General features: G+C 42.7%; 1 protein-coding gene and 1 long non-coding RNA gene across 3 annotated transcripts in view; one reads left to right on the top strand and one right to left on the bottom strand.

The window, feature by feature from the left end:
• Positions 1-353: 353 nt before the first annotated feature.
• Positions 354-12,054, bottom strand: LOC131280614 (uncharacterized). The gene is made up of 3 exons (XR_009188278.1): positions 11,839-12,054; positions 5,469-7,383; positions 354-5,045 (listed from the first exon to the last, which is right to left on the bottom strand). It is a non-coding gene; the product is annotated as an uncharacterized lncRNA (long non-coding RNA).
• A 145-nt stretch (positions 12,055-12,199) lies between these two features.
• The window catches only part of CPM (carboxypeptidase M), a 72,674-nt gene continuing 67,507 nt past the window's right edge, over positions 12,200-17,366 (top strand). Inside the window, exons 1-2 of one of the 2 annotated variants that reach the window (XM_004479188.4) lie at positions 12,200-12,237; positions 12,517-12,679. In XM_004479188.4, the coding sequence (XP_004479245.2) occupies positions 12,520-12,679 (160 nt within the window). In that variant the 5' untranslated portion in view covers positions 12,200-12,237; positions 12,517-12,519. The remainder of the gene's footprint in view (positions 12,238-12,516; positions 12,680-17,366) is intronic. The other variant, XM_071218937.1, reaches the window with a different exon arrangement.

Below are 17,366 nucleotides of genomic sequence, written 5' to 3'. Positions count from 1 at the left end.
CTAGCAAGATATTTGTCTAGAATTGTGACAGTTTTACTTCACTTTTTACCACATGCTAAAGATATTGTATTGTATTTCATTTAATTCAACAAATGTTTTTCAGTTGAGCATATAGGAAATAGAAGAGGCCTGTGCTTGCTTCTAAAGGCAACACAACAGTGAGTCACCTACAGTTCTGCCTGCAAAATGCCAACAAGAACCCTCTCTACCACCAGGCTGCCACCTCACTGAGGGCAGGGCTGATACTCCTGGATGACCTAACCATGCTAACCCAGCACCTGGACACTCAGACAATATTTGTGAATAAATAATTAAATTCAAAGTAGGGAAAGATAACTTCATCTGGAACAAAGTAGGTGTTCAATAAATATTTATTGACTTGGCATCCTAGATACGATAGGCAGGAAAAACAAACAAAGGGATAGAGGACTAGGATTGTCACAAAGAATTCTTAAAAGATAGTGGCTTCTGAAATGGGGCTTGAAGGCTGGAGAGAATCCTAACAGGTGAGGTTAAAAGGAAGATATTTCAGGGAGGAAGACAAGAAAGAATGATTCTGTAAGATTTTTAACTTTGTAAGGAGATTCTCGGGCTCTTCTTCCATTCCTGCTCAAAGAGAACAGAGTACAGAGAAACGTCCACGCTGAAGGAGGCTGCCCATTATCCAGTCACGTGAATTGTCCTGCCTTCAGCTCATTAGCTAATTTTGAGCCAAAATATTCTGCTGTCACTGTCTTGATATTCTTAATAATTTTTAAGCAAGTGACCCTGCATCTTTGTTTTACACTGGGCCCCACAAATTGTATACCAACCTTCAGGGAAAAGCAAGTACCCCCTGACTCTCACCTGGACCTCAAGCCAGTGCTTCTTGAACTTATCCTCCCACGTACTCCCCAAACTCCCAAGGTCAGATCAGAGGGACCTCAGCCTGACTCACCTGGTTCTGAGGGAAGAGCCACAAGCACCTCTCCTCAACTGTGATATTTCTTTGATCTATTTTTATCATTAAAAAAAAGAATCCATATGATATTTGCATTCTGTTCTATAATATATCTGTTGGATAAATTTTAAAGATCAGGTAGGTTTCTCTCCCCCAAAACAATCCTTAAGTAAGATTAATACTTCAAGAAGACTGTATTGTTGGATGTGAAGACCTTTGGGCCCCCTAATTGACCTCACGTGCCAAGGCAATTGGGCATACAGGCCCAGGAGAGGGGAAATGAAACTGGGATTCAGCAAATACCCACTCAAGGGATTCCAGCTTCCTCTCTCTCATGGTCCCCACTGGCCTTCCCAGGCACATTATGTAACTCACAGCATCTGGCTTCTTTTTCCTTCTTCCTTTTCCTCTTCTTATAAAGAAAATCACACTTCCTTGTAAGCCTGCAGTCTTAAAATAGCTTTGCATTTTGTCTCTCAGTCTAGGGGAGCCCTCGCAGCCTCCAGTTAGGCCTCCTGACTCCTGGCTGTGCTCTGCTCTCCTGACTTTGCCCACCTCCCACTCCCCATCCCTTCTTCTTGCTCTGGATATATGATCCACTGGCTGGGGAGCAGATGTAACTCAAGTGGTCGAGTGCCTGCTTCCCATACACAAGGTCCCAGGTTCAACTCCCAGTACCTCCTAAAAACAAACAAGCAAGCAAACAAAACAACCAGCTCTCATTGGGGATCAGATGTAGCTGAGTGGTTGAGAGCCTGCTTCCCAAGTATGAGGTCCTGGGTTCAATTTGGTCCATCCTAAAAAGAAAAAACAAAATTCCCTGGCTATCCCTGGCTAGCCTTCGGCCTGTGCAGTATGAACTAAGAAAGCATGCGCTCTTACCTCTCAGACTTTGCATGCATGAAACCCTCTTCCTAAAGGGCTGGATGACACCCACCTGTCCTCAGATGCTCCTTCTGGGAATCCTTCCTTAATATACACCACCCCATGCCATGCTCACCACCAAGACTAAGCCAGTGCCCCTACCCTACTCTGTCCTTTTCCTCTAAGAGTACTTACCACATTGCTCTTGCCTGTATCTGCCACTGGCTTCTAAGTACCATGAGAACAGGAACTTTCTTGCCTTATTCTCCACTGTATTCCCCAAACCTAGCAGCCCCAAAGGAATATTTGTTGAATGTTGTTGTAGGCTGGGCACTGTGTAAGCAACTTTCATTTATTATCTCACAACAATCCTAGGATTAGTGTTCCTATTTTACAGATGGGAAAAGTAAGGTTCAGAGAGGTTGAATAAGTTGCTCAAGCACAAAGGAGATGTGGCTCAAGCAACTGGGTTCCTGTCTACCATATAGGAGGTCCAGGGTTCGATGCCCAGGGCCTCCTGGTGAAGGCAAGCTCGTCCGACAGGAGTGCTGGCCCATGCAGGAGTGCTGGCCCACACAGAGAGCTGGCACAGCAAGATGATGCAACAAAAAGAGACACAGAGGAGAGACAATAAGAGTCACAGCAGACCAGGGAGCTGAGGTGGTACAAAAGATTGAGCACCTCTCTCCCACACTGAAAGGTCCCAGGAATGGTTCCCAGTGCTGCCGAAAGAGAAGACAAGCAGACACAGAAGAATGCACAGCGAATGGACACAGAAAGCAGAGAGCAAGTGCAGAAATAACCAGGGAGAGGGGAGAAATAAATAAATCTAAAAAAAAAAATTGTCGTCCAAGGTCACACCACTGGAAGTGGTACAGCCAGGTTCATCAGCCTTGAAAACCTATGTGTTTATCTCCCCATACCAGGGAGAGTTCATTTAGAAAACAGAACCACTAGGAGTGATATATAGTAAGGAACTTATTTAAAGGATTGAACCTTATGTGATTGTGGGCTATATAAACAGTCTATGTAAGACTCTTGCTTCTGTACCTGGTGCTGCAGCTTGAAGTCCACAGTGTGGGCAGGAAGGAAGGAAAGACGGGCATGTAGTAGGGGAGAGCAAAGACAAGTGAGAGACTGCGAGGATGAGCCAGAACTGTCCAAGACAGACTGGAACCCACACTGGCATCTCCCAGCTTTGAAGCCTCCACATTGCAGATGACTCCAAGGAGCTGAAGGCACCTTTGTCTGGAGTCAACACACACCTGGCCCAGGGATGGCAGTAGCTGAAGGAGATGGGGGATGAGAAGGTGCAGGCCCAGCTGCTGCTCCATTGCCAACCAGGAGAGCCCGCTTCCATGTGTGGCAGCTGCAGTGGCACTGGGGACCTTGTGGGCATAAAGAGAATATGGCTGCCTTCTCACGCCTCCTTCCAATGTCAGGCAATGCATCTCCTATAGCCCAGGTCAATCCAGAACTCTGCAGGGAGAGTACTGGGAAGCTTAGTTCCAGCTTAGTAAGTCAACACTATAAATCTACAATACTTCCTCTCCTGGTTGTTTTACTGTTACAAGTGACAAAATAAGATTTCTTGAAATCCAATATTTATAACATTATTATATAACATTATACAGTATAAGAATGCCCTCAATAACTATTTCCATTGCCAACTGCTTCCCATAATTCTGAAGGGGCCAGGAGAGTACCTAAACCTCTCCTGTCTGTTTTTTCTGCCCCTTTCCCCCTCCCCCCCCAAAAAACAAAAAACAATGCACTTTGAAGGGCTGTCCCTGCTGAAGTGGCTCTCCCAAAGCAGTTTTGTGTCTTCCAGACCGAAGGTGTTAGTTCTTAACTTAATCAAGGAGGAAAATGTCCTCATAGTGTTGCAAATAGGAAGTTGGAATTTTGAAAATCTAGAGGGTTATAAGGGGCACCTATCTTTTCCTACCCACTAGTTAATCACCTTTTTCTAGTGTCTGCACCTCGGTTTTCCTCTGGGGAATAAGCCCTTCCTTCACTCTTAGTCCATTTGGTTTGTGAGCTGCTCTCTCTGCCCTCCATCCAAGTGTGACCACGTGACTGCGGCTAGCCAATGAGTGCTCTGCCTTCCCTGGCTGCAGCAATTGGTTCCAGGATAGGGCATGATCCTCCCCAGGCCAATCCAAGCCATCAAGACCCAGCTTGGACTAGGATTTGACTTCTGGGGGAAAAAGACTCTTTCAGATCTTAAGCCTGGGGAAGGGAGCCTATCTGAGAATAAAGATATTAACAGTGACAGCAAAGACAGGACATGAAATGAAAACAAAAACATAAAACTTGGGAGCCGATGTGGCTCAGTGGTTGAGCAATAGCTTCCCACATACGAGACTCCATGTTCAATCCCCTGCTTGGTACCTCAAAAAAGAAGAAATAAAACACAAAACGTAAAACAGGTCCTGGGACTGCCCTTTGAGCACTTGGGCATGTCCTGCCTGAAAACAGCTTCCCCAGGGCTTTTCAGTGGCTATTTTCCAATGTATCCACTGGCAGTGCATTCAATAATTCAACAATTTAATGGACTTTTCTTGAGCACTACTGCACAAGCTCCACCAATAGAGCAGCATTTGCTGAATGCCAAGCACTTTGTTGAGTGCTTTACACAGAAAGTCTTACTTAACTCTCACAACACCCTTATGAGGTAAATGCTGTTAGATATCCTCCTTTTCTAAGGAAGACTGAAACTGAGTGGTATTAAGGTCACATGAAGGGTTAAGCTCATATAGGTAGTATATTAGTCAGCCAAAGGGGTGCTGATGCAAAGTACCAGAAATCTGCTGGCTTTTATAAAGGGTATATATTTGAGGTAAAAGCTTACAGTCCAAGGCCTTAAATAGTCCAAGTCAAGGTTGCTTTCTCACCAAAGCCAGCTGTCACGTGTTGAAGCAAGATGGTGGGTGATCTCTGCCTGGTGTCGCCTTCCTTCTTCCTCTTAAGGCTTTGTGGGCCCAGTTTTTTCCAACTTAAGCAGTAGACTGGCATAGGGTTTTCTTTGAAGGCCTTCTCAGCTGCTCTGCTGCTCTGTTCTTTTCAGCTGCAAACTATCAGCCAAAGGCTCATCTCTCCCCAGGCTTTACTGTTTGAGCCTTCTTTCCTCTGGCATCTATGGTGCTCTCTCTCTTCCTGTGTGTATTCTTGAGTGATCATCCGTTTATACAGCCCACCAAGGTGGCAGAACTCAACCCTGAGTCATGCCTTGCTGGCCCTGTGGTAGAATCAAAGCCCTACTCTTAACAGGTAATTTAATCAAAGACATCTTAGGTGACTCTAATACGATCAGGGGGGAATAACACTCCTCAGCAGAGTCCCAGACAGCTAAAGGAGATACAACCGCAGGTACTGGTTCTTCTAAGGGCTACAGAGACCCACAGGTTCTATGGTCCTGGCAGATGGAGTTCAGTGCCATGTCAGTTGGCCCTACTTTGGAGTTGGTGTTCCAGAGTGTGATGGAGTTGGACTCAGATGTGACCTTTCTACACATGCCTCTCCTGTTACTTTTACCAGACCTGTGGAGGGCACTGGGGTTTAGTGTATACTCAGGGGACCTGAATCTCTGGACTGTCCATGTGACATCCAGGCCCTGAGCCTCAGCATCTGCAACTCCTACCCTCTGGTTTATTGGACTTACCCCAGTCAGCTAACAGGGAGGTGAAGAAGGTCAACCACCACACCAGGAAGCCAAAGGTGCCTACAACTGAAAGCAGAAGAATTGCATCCAGCATCCATGTGGAATCTAAGCCCCCTCTCGATATAGAGGTGGAATGGACGTAACCATTCCAGGGTCCACAGGATGGAGGAATAGAGTATGGATTAGAGTGGACTTACTGATATTCTATTCATGAACTATTGTTATTAGTAATCGAAGAAAATGTAGCATTGATATGGAGAAAGTGGCCATGGTAGCTGCTGAGGGTAGGGAGTGGGAAGAAGAGATGTGATGTGGGGGCATTTTCAGGACTTGGAATTGTCCTGGGTGGTACTGCAGGGACAGTTACTGGACATTGTATGTCCTCCCATGCCCACTGGGTGGACTGGGGGAGAGTGTAAACTATAATGTGGACCACTGACCATGAGGTGCAGTGGTGCTCAGAGATGTATTCACCAAGTGCAATGAATGTCCCATGATGATGGAGGAGGTTGTTGTTATGGGAGGAGTGGGGTGAGGGGGGTGAGGAGTATATGAGGACCTCATATTTTTTTAATGTAACATTAATAAATAAATAGAAAATAAAATTATACACTTCCAAAAAAAAAGGGGGAATCGCACTCCCAGGAACAGACTGGTTTACCAACATAACCTCTCTCTTTGGGGTTCATAAATAATCACAAACTGCCACAGGTGGTAAGCAGTGAATACCCAAATACAGCTCTAAACACCAAATCCACGCTTTTTATAGCCAGTTCTGAGAATAGAACTCTCATTTATTTGACTCCAGAGCCTATATGCTTAACTACCAGAATGGGTCCTACTCTGTGCAAAATACTTGTTAGGACTTAAGAATACAGTCATAAATAAAGTACATTTTCTACCAGCAGGGAGATTACCATTTAGTAGGGGAAATCTCTATGTCCACAAACAACAGTGGGGCAGCAAGTAAGGGGTACTTTTACCTCTCCGTCCATTCTGACCCTGGCTTCTGAGAATGGTCCCAACACCAGGGCATCATACGTCACCAAAATATACAAAATACTCAGTAAGAAGACTTACTGAGCTGTGTGGCAGCAGTAAATGGCCCATGAACCAAAGCAAGACCTTTTTACTTCTGGAGCAACTCCAGGCATCCCAGTCCTTACTGAATTACCTTCCTAGCAATTCCACTTACTCCCAAGATGACTGGAACTTTACCGAGACTATTTGTTCCCAACTCAGTTGCTGAATACAAGTTTCACTCAGGTTGGGGACTGTGCTTCCCTCAAAATTCAAACCCAAATCTGGAATCCACGAGAAGGGGTGAACAGGGTAGAAGAACCTTCTCTCCCCAAACCCCAAAGCTTGCCCACCTCCCTATGTGCCCTAAAGACACAACCATTAGAAACTGAATAATGTGTAATCCGGTGGGCTTGCTCAATAACCCATTGGTTTTATATCTTGGATATTCTTGAGTCCCATTTTTGTGTTAATCTTTCACCTCAAAAATTCTCACTTCCTTTAAGGGTCACTAAATTAACCATCAGACAGAAAACAGTTTTACACTTTTCAATAAATACTTCGGAAAATAAGTTGTTAGCAGTATTTATCCAATCCCTATGTTCCAGCAGTTTATAGACAGATAATAAAATCCAGGATGTTTGGGACACAGATCAAAGAGAACAATTATAAAACTTAAGTTTCAATGTTTCTGTTGATTCTGGAAAGGTGAAGCTAAAATAACTCATCTGTAGTCTGAAAACCATTCCCAATAGGAGTTAAATAAAGGCCTAGCTCAGAAAAGCTCAAAACCCTAAAAGATTTTGGTCTCTTTTTGTTTGTGAGATTCTTCTTGGGGCATTCAGAGTTTACTTTGGGATGAGAGAAGACGTGGGTTGTTTAGGGAGTGGAGGTGCTGGAAATGAATAGAAAATATGACACGTTAATATAAATACATAAAAATCACTCATTTCAGTATTGTTTCTAATGTGTATGTGTGTGTAAATGCAAGAAAACTACGGGAAAATGTAAAATAAAAGATACTATTTTCTCTGCCTAGATTCTATTTCTCCCTCATTTAGATTTCAGCTTAAATAGACCTATCTTCAGGAAGCCTGCTCTGGCCACCAATTCATAGTCACTTCTGTTAGTCTATCACGTATCCTGTAATTCCCTCTTTATAATGGATATCAGAATGGAATGAAGAAACATAAGGGGGGAATGCAACTATGGACTAAAGTAGACTTGTAATTATTCTAACAATGGAAGAACTTATAACACTAATATAAATGCAGTGGTCACCAGAGGTTCTGAGGGGTGGGAGAGGGAAAGATAGGTATAATACGGGGCATTTGTGGGACATTGGAATTGTACTGCGTGACACTGCAACAATGGATACAGGCCATTATACATTTTGTCAATCCTATAAAGCATGCAGGGCAAAGTGTAATCTATTACATAAACTATAGTCCATGGTTAGTAGCAATGCTTCAATATGTGTTCAACAATTTTAACAAATGTTCCACACTAATGCAAGATGTTGTTAATATGGGAAAGTGTGGGAGGAATAAGGGACTGGGTATATTTTTGATGTAATATTTATGTAATCTAAAGCTTCTTTAAAAATAAAAACTAAAATTTTTTTTTAAAAAATAGTGCACTAAAGAAAAGGGAAAGGACATTTACTCCAAAAAGAGCATAATTACCTTCTTGCTATCTCCTAGAGGAAGGCAATATAATGAGTACTTGATACATTCCCTCTGCTCCAGTCCTTGCTACTATCTTGAAACTTCAGAGTTCTTGAGCAGGACTGATCCAATACACCAGTTTTTCACTTCCTTAATATTTCATCTCCACTGACCTTTACCTCTCCTTTACTTAGGTAATTCACTCCAAAATCATCTTTGAATCCTGTCTTCATCCATCTCTGAAAAGTCTGTGCTTTTTTGCTTTGTTTTGCTTTCAAATGAAAATGCCTTCACTGTTTTTCTGATTTAAAAAAGTAATATGCATGCTTACTGGAAAATTTTTCAGGAAATACATAAAGATTAAGAAAAGGAAATCAAAATATTGCAACCCAGGAATTACCACTCAGTGTTTTTATAAGTAATCTTTGAAACTTTTTGCTATGAATGTGTAGTTTTTTGTTTGCTTTACCAAAATGAGGCCCTACTATTCATTTTATTTTTATAGTCAGCTTTTTGCCACTCAACAATTTAACTTTCAAAATCAATAATTACAGATCTACACCTTTTTTTTCAAAAAACATTTTTTTCTTTTCTTTAACATTTTAATTCTTATTTTGAAAGAAGCTTTAGATTACTTAAATGTTACATAAAAAATATAGGGGGAAGTGAACTTGGCCCAATGGATAGGGCGGCCGCCTACCATATGGGAGGTCCGCAGTTCAAACCCCAGGCCTCCTTGACCCGTGTGGAGCTGGCCCATGCGCAGTGCTCATGTGCGCAAGGAGTGCCCTGCCCCGCAGGGGTGTCCCCCGCATATGGGAGCCCCATGCGCAAAGAGTGCGCCCCATAAGGAGAGCCGCCCAGCGTGAAAGAAAGTGCAGCCTGCCCAAGAATGGTGCCAAACACACGGAGAGCTGACACAACAAGATGATGCAACACAAAGAAACACAGATTCCCAGTGCTGCTGATAAGGATAGAAGCGGTCACAGAAGAACACACAGTGAGTGGACACAGAAAGCAGACAGAGGGGGTGGGGTGAGGGGAAGAGGAGAGAAATAAATAATCTTTTAAAAAAAAATACAGGGGATTCCTATATGCCTCACTCCCCACCCACTTTCCCATATTAACAACACCATTCATTAGTATGGTACATCTTTCATTAATGTGACAAACCCTTATTTTGTGTGTGTGGTTTTCTAAAATTTTCCACCCTTATTTTTAATGACTCCAAAGTAATTCATTGTATGGCTATCACATCCTTTACCTAATCCAGGGTATCTCAATCTTGGCACTACTGACATTTTGGGCAAGACAATTTTTTGCCATGAGAAGCTCTGTTGTGCACTCTGGGATGTTTAGCAGCATCCCTGACTTCTGCCCACTAGGTGCCAGCTGTGACCATGGAAAGCATCTCCTGGGAGCAATATTGCCCCTGGCTGAGAACCTCTGATCTAAACAATCCACTATTGTGGTGGGCATTATTTATCTCCTTTGTCACAGTTAAAAACAATGGCACAATAAAAGGAAAAAAAGTAAAACAAAACAAAAAAACAACGGCGCATACTAAGATTCTAACATATATAACCTTAGCGCTTCTTCAAACTACTTCCATAGCATACATTTCTGAATGGAATAGCACATTTTAAATTTTGATGTCTATTTCTAGATCGCCTTTCAGAAAGACTATTGATTTATACTACCATTAAAATAGCAGGAATGTCATTTCTCCAGATCCTGTCCAATTCCAGTTGTCAATCATTTAAATCTTTTTTGATATAAGCAAAACAAAATACTACTTTGTCCTTTTAATTTGGAATTCTTTCATTGCTCACCAGGTTGGTAACTTTTAATATATTTATTGTTCATTGTATTTCTGCTTTTGTGAACTATTAATGTCCTTTGTCCATTCTTGATTTTGTAAGAGTTATTAATTCTTCCTTCCTGCTTGTCATTTTTCTGGTAACCTTTATGCTGGTTTTTCCTGTTCATAAGGTACATTTTTATGCTGTCAAATCATCAGCCTTTTTATTATGGTTATACTTTTAGTGGTGTCATGTTTAGAATGAGGTGAGTCAGGACTTCAGTCCCTACCTCCATTCTCTTACTGGCTCTTCTGAATTTGTTTCCTTCCTACCTAGCAAGAACCTCAAGAGCAACTATTTCAACCGTACCTCACAAGGGCCTATCCTTCTGTTTTTCCGTAACAACCCTGGCAATCCCCCCCTCCCAGGAAAGCCACCCATTTTCTCCAGTCTGCAGCCACAGCACCCTAAAGGAAATCATATGCTACTTGCTTCTATTACAAACTTACAATTTCTAAAGTCAGCTTAGCAGTCCTTCCGTTTCTTCCTAGTCAGTTCTTTTTCCCATTCTTCATGGTAACTTGGCCTAAATTTAAACTACCTCCTCAAGCCCCATTCTCCCTCTACACAGACCACGTTCTCAGTCAGTGGACAATACCAAGAACTGCTACAAACCACCTTATAGAAGTCACATTTAGTATAGTAACTGCTGCATACTTTTAAAATCCAATCAAAAACTCAAGAATTTTTAAAAATCTAACGATGTCATATTAAGGTTTTCTAAATCTTAGAAAATTCTGCTTAAAGGCTTATGAAGTAAACTAGATGTATTTATTTAACCCACACCGTATACAGTTCTTACTATGTGCCTGCCAATCTTGTTTGGGTACAATATTATTTCCCTTTTACAGACCAGGAAACTAAGGCACAGACAGTTGATACAGCCTCTAAGTGTCAAAGTTAAGGATTGAAAAACCCAGGTCCACTGGCGCCCTACACTGCCGCCTCGTTATTCGAGGAGGCCTCGGGCATACCTAAAGCTCAATTATAGGAATAGCGCCCGATATCTGTAACAAAGAAGAGGCAGCCAATCTCTTCAATGGGTCTCAACCCCTTACCGCGCATCAGATTAGCTCAAGGTGATTTAAAAAAAAAAAAAACCTCTTTCCTGGGCTTCACACAGAGAGAGTCTGTTCAGTAAATCTGGGGTGGAGCCGGGCATCAGGATTTTCAATATGTTAGTGGAAATGTTATCACAAATCAGGATCTTTAAACTTTTTGTCTTCACCAGATCCTTGCGGAGACCTGGCGTAGTTCCTAAAATTCCAGGGGTACTGAACGTCAGTGCGTGCGTGTGGGTGCGGTGGGCGTCTGAGTGCGGCCACGAGCTGCTTCTCCGTAGCAAAGTGCTTGTTCTGCCTGTGCGATCACAGACCCCCCCGATTCTTCTAGGGGAAAATTTAAAAAACTAGGAAGAGACAACTGTAACTGGCCTAGGGAGTGTTGGAGGGGAGCGTCGGATTTACAACAGAGGCTCTTTCTCCATGCTGTTTCCTGTTTAAAATCTCTCATTTAGTAAAATCTCGTCCGTCATAAGATTTGCTGGAAATCTGACTACACCCTTGACGGTGTTTAAACGTACCCGCGCGCGCACACACCTTCTTCTTTGGAAAGGCCCATGCGATTGCAGAGGAGCGGGGAAGCCGGTGCGCCTGCCAGCGCGGCTCCGCGCGACTCGGGCGCAGACCTGGGTAAGCCCGCGCGGGGCTCAGGGCGCCCCGGCCTCTATCCGCGCCCCGCGGCTCCGTGTGACCACGCTCAGCGCGGGAAACCGGTCGAGCTCTAAACGTCCCCAAACTCTCTGCAGCCGGAGACACCCACCTCGCGGATGCCCCCTCGGCGGAGCGCCCTGGACTTCCCTGAGCGGCCGAAGCCGCGGCCGAGGCTAGGACACACTCCCAACCTGGCTTGTCCGCAAGAAAGAGTCGGCGACACGCGACTTGGCCTTCCCGCCGCTCTCCGCCGCCCGCCCCAAGCGCAGCGCCTCCCGGAGCCCTGCGCGGCGCGGGCCGCGGCTCGCCCAGGTGCGCAGGAGGCGGAGGCGCCGGAGCTCTGGGGGGCGGTCCCGCCCGGGAGCGGCCCGCGCGGCGCCTGAGTGGGCCGGCGCGACGTCAGTCAGGCCCCAGGGGCTGGGCCCGGGCGCGCCGCCCCTTGGCCGGGCTATAACTCCGCGCCCCGCGCGGCTGCCGCCGGCGGGTGCGGAGGCGCGCCTGGGCCGGGGTGAGGCTGAGGGCACGCGGGGCCGCGCGCAGCTGCCGCAGCTGCCGGGTGGCGGCGGGTGGCGGCGGGTGGGCGGCGGGATGGAGGGAGGTGGGCTGCCGGTGCTTTCGGTCGCGGGTTGCACTGCCAGCTCCGGAAGGTGTTGCTTCCAAGTTTTACAACCTTAAGAAGGTGGGAGGGTTAGCCTCAGGAGACTCTAAGACTAGAGCAGTACCCTCCCTCCACCCCCAACTTCTCTCATCGCTTGTCAGCTTCAGCAGTATCTTTATTCATCCCTAGACCATGGACTTCGCGCGCCTCTGGCTAGGGCTGATGCTGCCTTTGGTAGTTGCGCTGGATTTCAACTACCACCACCAGGAAGAGATGGAAGCGTTTTTGAAGGATATTGCCAAAAACTACAGTTCTATCACTCACTTACACAGTATTGGAAAATCTGTGGAAGGTAGGGTCCGTGTTGTGCACTCTTTCCAAAATCCCAGTCCTCCCTTCCATTATTATGTATGCCTCAGCTTCGTGTCCTCTCTCCAGGAAGAAACTCTGAAGGACTCCGATCTGTTACAGCATTACCTAGCGTGTGGGTTGTTTTCTCCGTTTGTTTGTTGTTTTGTTGTATTTCCTTTTGTTTAGTCGGGGGAGTAATAGGATACCTGAGTTTTACTAAACGTCTCCATATTAATTCGCTGTCACTGAGTCCTTCGCAGTTTTGGAGTTCTGTCTTTGGGGATCTTGGTTATATTGGTTATTTGGGGTCTGTATTTTAGTTCCTTTTCAAGATAAACCTCTCTCAAGGAAGTCCATGTATCTTTTGTTGGCTTCTTTAAGTATGATTGAACAATTAGTATCATTTCTTCAAGCCTCCTTAAACTAAAATAGTGCAGTTGGTAAGATTTCTATACCATGTATAATTAGCCCCGTGGCTTAAAGTTACGCAAAATTATCATTTCTACAAATATCTTTTAATCGTAAATAATCCAGTTCTGTTGGTATGATTGTGTCATGATTAGTCCTATTTGTTGTGTGAAAAAAGTTGTGGGGGCGGGGGAAGTGGCATTGATACTGATTAAAGACTGCTTTTAAAATATATCCATTTGGAGAAGACAATTGCTGGATAATAGTAAGCATACTTAGCAGAGATTGGTAAGCTTCCTAGTGTACCATTTACCTGCTTTATTAAGAAACTACGTATATTAAATAATTTTCATTTTTATAAATGGAGGCTTTGAAACATAGATAAATTAAATATTTTGTCCAAGATCAGCCAGATGATGAGTTCTAAGTTGGGACTGAAATCCAGGTCACTTTACTTCTAGGCTTAAATGTTTTGGGGACAAGGGAAATAATCAGTTATTTTTATTTCTTAATCTTCTTTGATTATGTTGATACCCTAAAGAGTTTACCAGAATACTTAATGCTTAAATCAAAAGTTTTGTAACGTTTTTTTCAATTTGCACCTCTACTGTTTGTAAGATGGGTTTATTCTCTCTACCTGGATTTTAGACTGAGCTTTGGAGCAAATTGGGAGTCTATTAATTACCATAATCGTAAACATGTTTAAAAAAGTAAGATCAGAGTTTTTATATTCAAGAAGAAGTCTTATATAAATATAGTTACATGCAACGCAAAATAAATATCTTGGGCCATGTGTGTACCTTTGCTTTTAAACAACACTGCCTAAGAGTTAGTGCCAGAATTACTCTATATTGCTCTATAGTCCAAAATACTAGAGGTTGGATGTGGAAGAAATCATATCCTGAATCAGCATATGTATTCAAACGTTTGACATCATTTTCCCCTAGGGCTAGAGTAGAGCAATTTTAAAAAGATCTAAGAATACTAATTATATTAATAAAAGAAACAGAACACAACTTGCTTGAGTTATTTTGGTTATCATTTAAACCACAAGTTGATGAGGATGTTGTTAATTTAAGTACTAACTGATTTGGTAAGTTTTTATGTTTTATTGCACAGTGTATTTGTGAAAGAAAGCTGGGGGCTATTTCATATTGTGAACCTGCTATTCTAATCTAATTTTAATCTATCTGGCATGATATCAAACCACAGTAATAATGAAAGCCAGCAGGTTTAATTTTTTTTTTTAATTCATGCACTCTTGTGGTTGGTTAGAGGATTGAAGAGTTATCATGTAAAAGTAAAATCTGATACTAGTGGTAAAATATTTGTGTTGAGTATGTTGCTCTGAATTATTACTTGGATTAAGAAAAATCTCAAATCTGCTATTAGATTCCAAGCGGTATTTTAACCTGTAGTAATATCATTGCATGTTAGCATAGTAATGGAGAGATGGACGTTCTTTGCCGATGTTCTTTTTGCTGCCCTCCAGTTTGGTTGGCAGCAAAGGATTTTCCACATCTGTTATTTATTTTTCTTTTTTAATTATGTACGTGGGCAGCCTTACTTGGAAAGGAGAGAAATATTCCATTTTCTAAATGCATATCACATACACTTTCACTGATGTATTTAGGAATTACACACTACTTTCTTTTTCCATTTATCATTTAGTCCATTAAGTATATCCGTGGACTGACAAAGCCTACAGATGTGTTAGTATTTTATCCTCCTAATTATATGAATTTGCCTTCTTTGGGGCATCTGTATAGTTACTGATTAGCTCCATTATGAACAGTGTTACTATAAAATCATCAATACATGCCAAAATTACCTTCTGTGATAATTGGTGAATATTTTCAACTTTTATTTTGAAAATTTTGAAAACTACACAAGAATTGAGCACGCATATACCCTTCACTTAGATTCAGCAATTGACTGTTTTTCAACTGAGGCTTTTGGAAGAAAATGCCACTACCTAGTGACTTAATAAAGAAAATCTTAACTGAAAAAAGGAGAAGAAACTAAAAAAAAAGGTTGATGCTTGAGTTGAGAAAAATCACAACAGGTAGAGTGTTCATTGGTTCATTCTAAGGGAATGGAGAAATTTTTTGCTCCTCATCCTTTTGTCTAATGGGATGCCTGGCACACATAACCAATCATCTATGTCTGTTAGTTGAATCAGTTGGACATTTGCTAAGTGAAAGCCATATGAGGCAAGCAAAGATGTATGTTCTTTGTTCCCTACCATCAGGGAATCCTCTTTTCAAAAACAAATGTGGGTTAAAATGTAAATAAGAGGAGTACTGAGAAGATGGCATTGGAGTAGGCAGGCAGGGCTCAGCTCTTTCACAAAAACAATGGGAAAAGGGCCAAAAGCTGTCTGAAGGACCTGCTTTGGGGGTGAGCAGACTAGTACAGTCTGCACAACCCTCAGGAGGGTGAGGGACAGAGCAACAAAGATCCCAAAAGGACAACCGTGAGTTAGTAAACCCTCACAGCAGCAAAGAAGGGCACCCATTCCCTACCTTTAAGGCATGCAGCCTGGATAAAACCCATGGCTCAGTGCAGTGATTGAGAAGGGAATAGACATCTTCCTCCCTGGGAAAAGGCAGAGTGTGGTGGAGGGAGGGGAGTGCTTTCTCTTCAGTGAATTTGGCCAGAAGTGCCTGCTTTGAATCATGGCTCTCACCAGACCAAATACACAGGCAAGCAGAGACCATAAAAAACACCTCTGTGGAAAGTTTCACTGATGAGCACCATCTGCTGGCTGGCTGGGAAATAACAAGTGAAAAACTTATTTTAGATTTCTCTTAACCTGAACTTCTGGGAGAAAATCTGGAACCAATTAGTTCATCCCTGGCCCAATTTTGATAACTTAAGCTGGGCATTTTAAAGACTCAGAATAGGTTAAACCAAAACTGAAAGGAGAACTCTGAGGGAAAAAAAAAAGCTAGGCAAGAGACAGAAATTGACCATCAGAATAAATTCACCAACACATTCAGATGCCTAGACATCAGTAAAAAATTACAAGCCATACTAGGAAACAGGAAGAGATAGCCTAGCCAAAGGAACAAACCAAATATCTTGATAGGATTTAAGACAACTCATCAAGATAATCATACAAATCTTCTAAATCACTTTGAAGACTTGAAGGAAAATATGATTAAAGAGCTAAAGGATGTTAAGAAGACACTGGATGAGCATAAAAAACCTGCAAAGAAAAGTAACAGAGCTTATGAGAATGAAAGACACAATGGATGAGATTAAAAATACATTAGAGCGGACTTACTGATATTCTACTATGGAACTATTGTGATTATAATGGAAGAAATTGTAGCATTGATGTGAAGAAAGTGGCCATGGTAGCTGCTGAGGGTAGGGAGAGGGAAGGAGAGATATGATGTGGGAGCATTTTCAGGACTTGGAGTTGTCCTGGGTGGTACTGCAGGGATGGATGCTGGACATTGTATGTCCTGCCATGGCCCACTGGGTGGACTGGGGAAGAGTGTAAACTACAGTGTAAACCATTATCCATGTGGTGCAGCAGTGCTCCAAAATGTATTCACCAAATGCAATGAATATCCCACAGTGATGAAAGAGGTTGTCGATGTGGGAGGAGTGGGGTGAGGGTGAGGGGGTATATGGGAACCCCATATTTTTTTTAGTGTAACATTTAAAAAAATAAATAAAACCATAAAAAAGTACATTAGAGGCACATAACAACAGATTTGAACTGATCAAAGACAGAATTAGTATATCAAGTCCAGAACATCTGAACTTGAAAAGACAGGAGACTCCAACCAGAACAAATCAAAATAGGCCTACTCTGAGACACCTTCTATTCAGAACGACAGATATCAGAGATAAAGAGAGAATTCTGAAAGCAGCAAGAGAAAAGCAAAGCATAATATACAAGGAAACTTCAGTAAGATTAAGTGCCAATTTCTCATCAGAAACCATAACAGTGAGAAAAAAGTGGTATGACATAGTACATAGGTACTGAAAGAGAAAAACTGCCAGTTAAGAATTCTATACCCAGCAAAACTGTCTTTCAGAAATGAGGGCGAGTTTAAAGTCTTCAAAGACAAAAAGTGAGAGAGTATGTTACCAAGACCAGAATTACAAAAGATACTAAAGGGAGTGCTGTAGCCTGAAATGAAAACACAAGGGCTAGAGACTTGGGGAAGAGTGTAGAAATGAAGATTATTAAGAAGGGTAAATTAAAGGGTAAAAAGATAGACAGTATTAAGATATGACAATGGAGAGCCAGAGGATAAAAT

The sequence above is a fragment of the Dasypus novemcinctus genome, chromosome 12 (genome assembly GCF_030445035.2).
Source record: "Dasypus novemcinctus isolate mDasNov1 chromosome 12, mDasNov1.1.hap2, whole genome shotgun sequence".
In the NCBI taxonomy this organism is placed as follows: Eukaryota; Metazoa; Chordata; class Mammalia; order Cingulata; family Dasypodidae; genus Dasypus; species Dasypus novemcinctus.
This window is presented reverse-complemented; position numbering and strand designations above follow the sequence as displayed.